At 45.9% G+C, this 8,861-nt stretch overlaps 1 protein-coding gene across 1 annotated transcript in view; it reads left to right on the top strand.

Moving 5' to 3' along the window:
- The first annotated feature begins 4,735 nt into the window (after positions 1-4,735).
- Positions 4,736-8,861, top strand: part of MSL2 (MSL complex subunit 2) — a 32,763-nt gene continuing 28,637 nt past the window's right edge. Inside the window, exon 1 of the mRNA XM_086354677.1 lies at positions 4,736-6,100. Coding sequence (XP_086210803.1) covers positions 5,959-6,100 — 142 coding nt within the window. The 5' untranslated portion in view covers positions 4,736-5,958. The remainder of the gene's footprint in view (positions 6,101-8,861) is intronic.

Genomic DNA, 8,861 nt, shown 5'->3' with positions numbered 1-8,861 from the left:
TGAGGTTCGTGACATTGTACAGGAGACAAGGATCAAGACCATTCCCATACAAAAGAAATGCAAAAAAGCAAAATGGCTGCCTGGGGAGGCCTTACAAATAGCTGTGAAAAGAAGAGAAGCAAAAAGCAAAGGAGAAAAGGAAAGATATAAGCATCTGAATGCAGAGTTCCAAAGAAGAGCAAGAAGAGATAAGAAAGCCTTCTTCAGCGATCAATGCAAAGAAATAGAGGAAAACAATAGAATGGGAAAGACTAGGGATCTCTTCAAGAAAATCAGAGATACCAAAGGAACATTTCATGCAAAGATGGGCTCGATAAAGGACAGAAATGGTATGGACCTAACAGAAGCAGAAGATATTAAGAAGAGGTGGCAAGAATACACAGAAGAACTATACAAAAAGATCTTTTGTCGTGACCCAGATAATCATGATGGTGTGATCACTGACCTAGAGCCAGACATCCTGGAATGTGGAGTCAAGTGGGCCTTAGAAAGCATCACAATGAACAAAGCTAGTGGAGGTGATGGAATTCCAGTTGAGCTATTTCAAATCCTGAAAGATGATGCTGTGAAAGTGCTGCACTCGATATGCCAGCAAATGTGGAAAACTCAGCAGTGGCCACAGGACTGGAAAAGGGCAGTTTTCATTCCAATCCCAAAGAAAGGTAATGCCAAAGAATGCTCAAACTACCACACAATTGCACTCATCTCACACACTAGTAAAGTAATGCTCAAAATTCTCCAAGCCAGGCTTCAGCAATATGTGAACCGTGAACTTCCTGATGTTCAAGCTGGTTTTAGAAAAGGCAGAGGAACCAGAGATCAAATTGCCAACATCCGCTGGATCATAGAAAAAGCAAGAGAGTTCCAGAAAAACATCTATTTCTGCTTTACTGACTATGCCAAAGCCTTTGACTGTGTGGATCACAATAAACTGTGGAAAATTCAAGAAATGGGAATACCAGACCACCTGATCTGCCTCTTGAGAAATTTATATGCAGGTCAGGAAGCAACAGTTAAAACTGGACATGGAACAACAGACTGGTTCCAAATAGGAAAAGGAGTTAGTCAAGGCTGTATACTGTCACCCTGCTTATTTAACTTATATGCAGTGTACATCATGAGAAACGCTGGACTGGAGGAAACACAAGCTGGAAGCAAGATTGCCAGGAGAAATATCAATAACGTCAGATATGCAGATGACACCACCCTTAGGGCAGAAAGTGAAGAGGAACTCAAAAGCCTCTTGATGAAAGTGAAAGTGGAGAGTGAAAAAGTTGGCTTAAAGCTCAACATTCAGAAAACGAAGATCATGGCATCTGGTCCCACCACTTCATGGCAAATAGATGGGGAAACAGTGGAAACAGTGTCAGACTTTATTTTTCGGGGCTCCAAAATCACTGCAGATGTGAACTGCAGCCATGAAATTAAAAGACACTTACTCCTTGGAAGGAAAGTTATGACCAACCTAGATAGCATATTGAAAAGCAGAGACATTACTTTGTCAACAAAGGTCCGTCTAGTCAAGGCTATGGTTTTTCCTGTGGTCATGTATGGATGTGAGAGTTGGACTGTGAAGAAGGCTGAGCGCCAAAGAATTGATGCTTTTGAACTGCGGTGTTGGAGAAGACTCTTGAGAGTCCCTTGGACTGCAAGGAGATCCAACCAGTCCATTCTGAAGGAGATCAGCCCTGGGATTTCTTTGGAAGGAATGATGCTAAAGCTGAAATTCCAGTACTTTGGCCACCTCATGCGAAGAGTTGACTCATTGGAAAAGACTCTGATGCTGGGAGGGATTGGGGGCAAGAGGAGAAGGGGACGACAGAGGATGAGATGGCTTGATGGCATCACTGACTCAATGGACGTGAGTTCAAACTCCGGGAGTTGATGATGGACAGGGAGGCCTGGCGTGCTGCGATTCATGGCGTCGCAAAGAGTCGGACAGGACTGAGCGACTGATCTGATCTGAGTAGCCATTACATGTCAAACCCTGTGCTTGGCAATGATGATAAAGGCAGAGAGAGAAGAGCAGAAAACTGCTCTTCAAATGGTTCTAGCATAATAGGGAGAAGATAGGACTAAATCAACAACTGTCACTTAGTATGATAAATGCAATCAAAGAGGTAAGCCCTTGGAAATCTTGAAAGACAGAAAAGGGGAGCTTTAATTCAAAATGGATAGGAAAAACGATAATAAGAAGGAAACAAGTATTTGTTGTTTGTCTGAAAGGAAAATTTAAGTGCCAAGAGGAGTCTAAGGAGCCATGACTAAATGTTATGTGCTATCCTTGATGGCATCCCAGATCAAGAAAGGAACATTAGGGGAAAACTGAAGAAAAATGAATAAAATATGGATTTTAATTAATAATAATGTATTACTATTGGTTCATTGATTGTGACAAATGCACAATACTAAGCTCTTACTAACAGAGGAAATTGGATGTAGAATATAGGAGAACTGTCTGTACTATCTGTGCAATAATTCTGTAAATTCAAAATTTTTCAAATTAAAAGTTAAGTAATTTTTAAAACTGGCATTTTGTATTTTTGTCAGATCTGGCAACCCTAACAGTTTTACTTCCAAATAATAATTAAACACAAAATATGAAAAAAAACTACCTTAAGTTGATAGTTTAAGATTTAAGTTACATATGAATTCTCCTAAATATTTGATCCAGGCACTTCTTTTAATATAAACAGTTCATTTGTTTTCTTTTCAGGCAAACCTCAGACAAATAAATAGTTATTATACAAGGAATGTATTTCAGTGTGGAGATGCTTTGCCTCTGAGTGTCATAGCCTATCAGTATTTGCAACCAATTTCAAAAGCTAAAAAAAACTGCCTCTTCTTTCTCTTTTACACACTCACACATGAACCATTAATAGAATTAATTATTCTATTATTCTTAATTATTCTATTAATTATTCTTAATCTGATGTGCACATCTCAAGAGATTTTAAAAATTCCGTTTATGCAAAAATCAGCAAGGTTAAGGCCCTGCAAGTAATCACTTGTCTAGGGTGACCGCTAACTTGTACTGTCTGAATGGAAACAGTGCTGATCATTTCACTCTCCGTGTTGGTCCTCTGGGGAAGAACAACCTGTGTGTTGTAGAAGAACTTGAGTCTGGAATAAAAATAGAACTGTATATTAAAACAGTTTCATTTGAAGGTGAGCTTAGAAAAGATTTATTTAAGAGAAAAGGAAGACCAGACTTTTAAAAGAGAGTGAATTTTATAAACTATTTGCCATTTTCTAGATAAGATAACCAAATACATTTTGCACAGCTTTCTTTCACAAAATTAGGAAAATAGATTATTTTTAACACTTCGTACTAATAGTATGCTAGTGCTTCCAAAGAAAATGTCCTCAAATGGTAATAGAATTTATCAGAGGTTATATGGGTTCTGTTGCTACCTTAACTCTTCATTTCTACTCTAAGTGGCAAGCCTCTAAAAGAAAAATGTTTTTGTCACAAAAGATTTACATACGTCATAAATCTTCGTTTGCAGACATGTTTAGAGCATTTACTAAGCGCAAAAAGTTATGCTGAAGAGCTTTGGTGTATCCAGAGATAATGATTCCTACGCTGTTTCTATTTTTAAAGACGGTTTTGTTCTTTTGGAGGGGAGGGGAGTCAGACGTTAAATTAGGGTTTTGTTTTTACCTCACTGACCTTGGTCTCCTGCAAAAACAGGAGGTCAAAACTTACTTTAAAAAACAGGTAATACTTTCAAGGATTTAGGTTCTAAAGCAGGACCATGGGTTCTTTATCTGTTCATACAGAAGGCGAGGTCTGTTAAAGGACAGAAAAAGAGATTAGTTTTGTTGTTTAATTGGATTCCTGTGGAGAGCTCAGTGCCCTGGAAGGCTGGGCTGCTCACGTCCGTCGTTCTCCAAGCACTAGGAGAAAGAGCCCGCTCTGACGGGTAGACAAGGTGGGTGCGGGCACCACCGCTTCAGACGGCCTGCTCCGGCCTTAGAGGCCTCAGGGTGCCGTCGACGTGGGCCGCGGCCTCTAAAGAGCCCACGCCGCCCGAACGCCCGCGGGGCGCGCGGCCACGTCGCTCGCCACCTCCCTTCTGAGCCGGGCGGGTGCAGGCGAGCAGCGGCAGCGCCCTTTCGGCCGTCTGGAAGCTCGGTTCCAGGAGAAAGGCCGCGAGGGCGGGGCTTGGGGCGGTGCGGAGCTTTCTCCTCACCTCGCGGTCAGCCCGGGCGAGGAGAGGCCGCGTGGGGCCAGGGCGGAGCGTCACATGGCGCGACCCAGCCGGGGCTCCGCGTTGGCGGTCACCGAGGAAGCTGTGTAGTGCGGGAAGCCTACAACCCACACCGAGGAAGGATGGGTCAACTAACGAATGTTTCACCACAGCCCACACGCCTAAGAGGGAATTTGAGAGCGCGTGGGGGAGGGGTGGGGAGAGCAGGCGGTTCACCAAGAGCACGCTCCGTACAGAGAGCAGTAAAGTGGAGAGTCAGGCATGCGCAATGAGCTCAGGGTGGGTTGGCAGCGGGGAGGGGCTGGTGTGAGCGGGCTGATGTGTTTATCCGGTTTTCTGGGTGGGCGCTCAAAGCGCACGCGTCAGGGCAAAAGGCGGCGGAGCTGGGTACTGGAATGCGCATGCGCCGAGCGAGCCGGTAGCTCTGGGAGGGTGTGGAGGGGGCTCTTAGAGGAGAAGCAGGGGAAAAGGGAAGCGAAGGGAAAGGAAAGGGCGGGGGGAGGGGTGAGAACGTGGTCTGCGCATGCGTGCGAGCACTAGCGACGACGGCGGCGGGGGAGTCTCGGGGATGACAGTGGCTTTGCCCGTTGGGGTAACGGTCGTCGTCGCCGGCAGGGCCTGAGGCGCCGCACAGCCCGCGGGATCCATTAAGGCCGCAGCAGCCCGGGCCCTACCGAGCTAGAGTGGCGCGTGGAGTCGGGGTGAGGGCGGCGAGGCACGAGGGGAGGGGCCTGCGGCGGGGCCTTGCCGTGTGCGCTGGGCGGCGGCGGGGCCTGTCGGTGTGAGCGCTCGCCTCAGCCGCGGCCGGCCGGGCGTCGTGGGCGGTGGCGGCCGTGGTGCTTGGCGGAGGAGGCGTCCGTGTGTGTGGCGCGGAGAAGATGGCCGGGCAGTGAGGGGGCGGCGCTTGCGCCTGGTGACCTCGGAGTGAGCGACTGAGGAGCGAGGGGCGCCGCCGCGGCCCGGCCGGGCCTGCTCCCCGCCCCCTCCCGCCGCCGCCGGCCCGCGCACTTCCTCCCCGGCCCTCCCCTCTCGGGCGGGGGCCTCCCCTAGCCGCTTCGCCACCTCAGGGAACAGCCGGGCTCTAACCGCCGGGGCGGAGAGCCAGGCTCAGTCCGGACCCCGCGTCCGATATGGAGAGAGCGGCGGCGGTCTCCGTCAGCCGCAGCAGCAGCGTTCGCCGCCGCCGCGGCTCGGTGCACTAGATCCAGGAAGCCGACGCCCGCGCTGCCGTCCTTGCCGTCGCCGCTGCCTCCGCGCCGGGCGCTGTGATGGAGTAAGGGCCCCGCAACCCGTGAGAAGCGTGCCCGCCTCTCGGACCGGGCCGGGGCCTGCTGCCGCGCCCGCCAGCCCGACCACAGGAGGTGCCTCCGCGTCCAGGGATGCAGCTCGAGCGCAGGCCGCCCGCCGAGCCGTGGGGCTAGACTGAGCGCCGCCTCCGCCGCGTTCTGCGCCCCGCGGCCGCCCGGGACGAACTCGAACGCTGGTTTCTCCCTCGCTCTTTTTTTTTTTTTTTTCCTACTCGGTCTGCAAGTCTCAGGGACGGAGGAGGGGCGCCAGGGCCCCATGTGTGGGAGGACTGCTTCAGCTCCACAAACTTGTACGGATTTTGGTTACTACTTTGGCCAGTGGTTCTGCCCCGATTTCCTCCGAATTGTTACAAACTCGCTGTTGTTCCCTGGCTGCTTACAAAGTTGGATCCGGAATTTCTCTTCACCCGGGAGCCAACGGTGTCGAAGCGTCTGCAATGAACCCGGTGAATGCTACTGCTCTCTACATTTCCGCGAGCCGCCTAGTGCTCAACTACGACCCCGGAGACCCCAAGGCGTTTACAGAGATTAACAGGCTCTTGCCTTACTTCCGACAGTCCCTCTCGTGCTGCGTTTGCGGTGAGACGCTTTTTATTGTTCCCTTTTCAATGCTGGTTTAAAAAAAAAAACAACACTCCGGGCGATGGTAACAGGAACGGTTTGACGGCCGGGTAGTTTGTATTAAGCTTTTGTTACTTGTGTGGTAGTGCAAGGTCTTTAGTTTTGAAACTCGCCAGAGGACTTTTGCCCGGCATTTGAGATAGAACCTTCTAAACCGCCCTGTACGGCGGCCTCAATGTTCAAAACTGTTTAATTCGCCTTAAGTCAGCTCTGTACCATTTCTGGTGGTGGGTTTTTGTTGTCTCCCCCCCCCCCCGAAAGGGGGGAAATCATGCATGCTGCTGCCTTAAAAAAATTTTTTTTTTTTTTTTTTACTGTTTCGATAACAGAACTGACAAAACACCTACCTTGGTTAAACCTGGTTTACACATGTACATGTGGCGTGTTTGCATTTCTCCAAACGTGTTAGGTGTGGACGATGGTATAGCGGGTGAACTCGCTGCGGAACTTTCCCCCCAGGTTCTTTTAATGCTTTGACAGCTTGACGGTAAACAATGATCCAGGGCAGACTGATGGTACTAAGTGCTTTTTAGCTAGTGGGGTTTTTACAGGATTACGTTTTCTTTGGCTTTACTTTATCTTGGCTTGGTAGAAAGTGATTTTAGGTGTTTTTGTTCAAGAAGTATTAGTTCGTGCTGGGCAGGATATTTTCCAAGTTATTTTTGAGAGATGAAGTTGTCTAATATTAGTGTTTCCAAAATGGTAATAACTTGTGATTATTATCGAAGTGATTGAAACTTATTTTTCAAAAACACACCTAGACTGAAAACTTAATAATATAAAGGAAAGGGCAACTGGCAGAACCAAAACAAAATAGTAATAGTCCACATTCTTATTTCTCCAAAACTTCTGAGGTTTTGTTGATCCTCTTGTTTAGTCAGAGTTTGAGAAATTCGGTCGTTTCAGGCTTTTACTTAAAGATAAATTTTGCGACTGTAGTGGCTGAAGGGAGAAATAGTATTCATCTGAGATTCAACATTTTCTGTATAGCTCTGGGGCAAAGCACGGAAGGAGGGTGCAGAAAAGGTGAAGAGGTGTTTTTTTTTTTTTTTTTTTTGCACGTCAGGTACTTAATTTAATCTCATAGACATTTAAGTAACAGTGTTCGAATGTGATTAAGTGCTACGCTCACTGGTAACGGAGACTTAACCTTTATAGAGAAGCAGTTGCCCTGGGTAAATCAGGTAACTGCCCCCGGACCTCAGTTTCTTAACGTGTAAAATGAGAGCTTTGGGCTAGATTCACAGTTTCCTTTCTGCTCATATTTTACAAACATAAGAATTTGCTTGATTTCAGCGTTCTGTCCCACCTCATTCTCCCTCTCTTTTTTGTATGGAGTACTTTATTTTATGCCTTCACAGCTTTTGATAGTCCGTGGAATGAGGAGATGGGGCTGCTGTAACAACTTTTTACACAAACTTTTCTGGGAGTGGGGATTGCTACTGTGGTAATGTAGAGGGCATAAGCCAGCCCATCCTGGCCTGCTAGAACTGCAATAAAGAGTGATGTCATCATCCAGGTAACACTTGAATATCTGGTAGGTCTCCTTTTTACAAGATAGAGGGAACTTAGCTCTCTAAGAGGGAAATGGTAGTTTTGAAATAGTGTAGGTGCTTGGTTCTTATTAGTAACTTCAGGACAGTTGTGGTCTAATTGAACATTTTCTAGAGTCTAACCTGGATTTTAAAAAATGTTATTAAAGCTACATTAGAACCTTTTTTAAAAACCAGTTTGACAACTGAAAAAGGAGGTTTTCTGACATTGGGGCTTGGTATTATTCCTTTTTCAAATGTCTCTTTCCCATCATTCTATGGGAGAGATTTGTGGGTTCTACTTTGCCTTTATAATTAAGTAGCCTGCATAAAATTTCAGCATTATAGGTGTAGGTTCAGTTTTTTCCCCTTATCTCTTTGGATGTAAGTCTGTGGTTATCAAGAGATGGGAAAAAAAAAATTGTTATTTGTATTCAGAGCCAACATTTTTCATTTTTGTACCAGATACTATCCTAGACCCTTTCTTCTTAGCTGAAAAGTAGTTATTTCAATTAACAGGGTATGTGCAGTCTTACTTAATAAGGATAAACAGATATGTAAAAACTAAGTTTAATTCTCTTGGTGCTTTAAATAGGAAGTTTGTTTAAGTATGTCCTTCAGTGTCTGACCCAGTCCTACCTTTTCAGCTTTGTATTCAATTGCCCTCATATATAATTTCAGTCAGTTTAGTATTTTTGTCTTTTCAAACGTACATACCGTATGACTTCCTCCTCTTTTCCCCACCTTTGCACTCTGAAGTTCCTTCTACCTAATATTTCTATTCTGTATGGTCTAAATCCCTCCTTAGTGAATTCTTTGTTCTAATCATAGGCACTTTGAACTCTTGTAGAGCAGTTTTTATATAAAATTATTCTATCTTAGGGTAAATACTAAGTTTTTGTACATTTTTTGTGTTCCTTCTGCCTCATTCTTTCCTATCCAGTGACTTACTTGCATGTAGGTGTTTATGACAGACTCAGAGGAAGAAAGTGAGGAGGTGGGGAGGTAAAATCCTAACTTTGTTACTTTGCTGTCTAGGCAAGTTATTTTAACTTTTCGCCTGAATTTCCTCTATGTACAGAAGGGGATAGTCAGGCCTTCTTTAAGTTTTGTTTCTCCAAATCTGTGTTATATGTGAGTTTATTTTTAAGGGGGAAAAGCCTTTTGAACCCATGAGAACAAGTGTG

The sequence above is a fragment of the Bos grunniens genome, chromosome 1, assembly GCF_055505025.1.
Source record: "Bos grunniens cultivar Pamir isolate PY7600 chromosome 1, Bosgru_T2T1.0, whole genome shotgun sequence".
Taxonomy (NCBI): Eukaryota; Metazoa; Chordata; class Mammalia; order Artiodactyla; family Bovidae; genus Bos; species Bos grunniens.
Note: the sequence above shows the minus strand (reverse complement) of the source record. Positions and strands in the feature narration are given on the sequence as shown.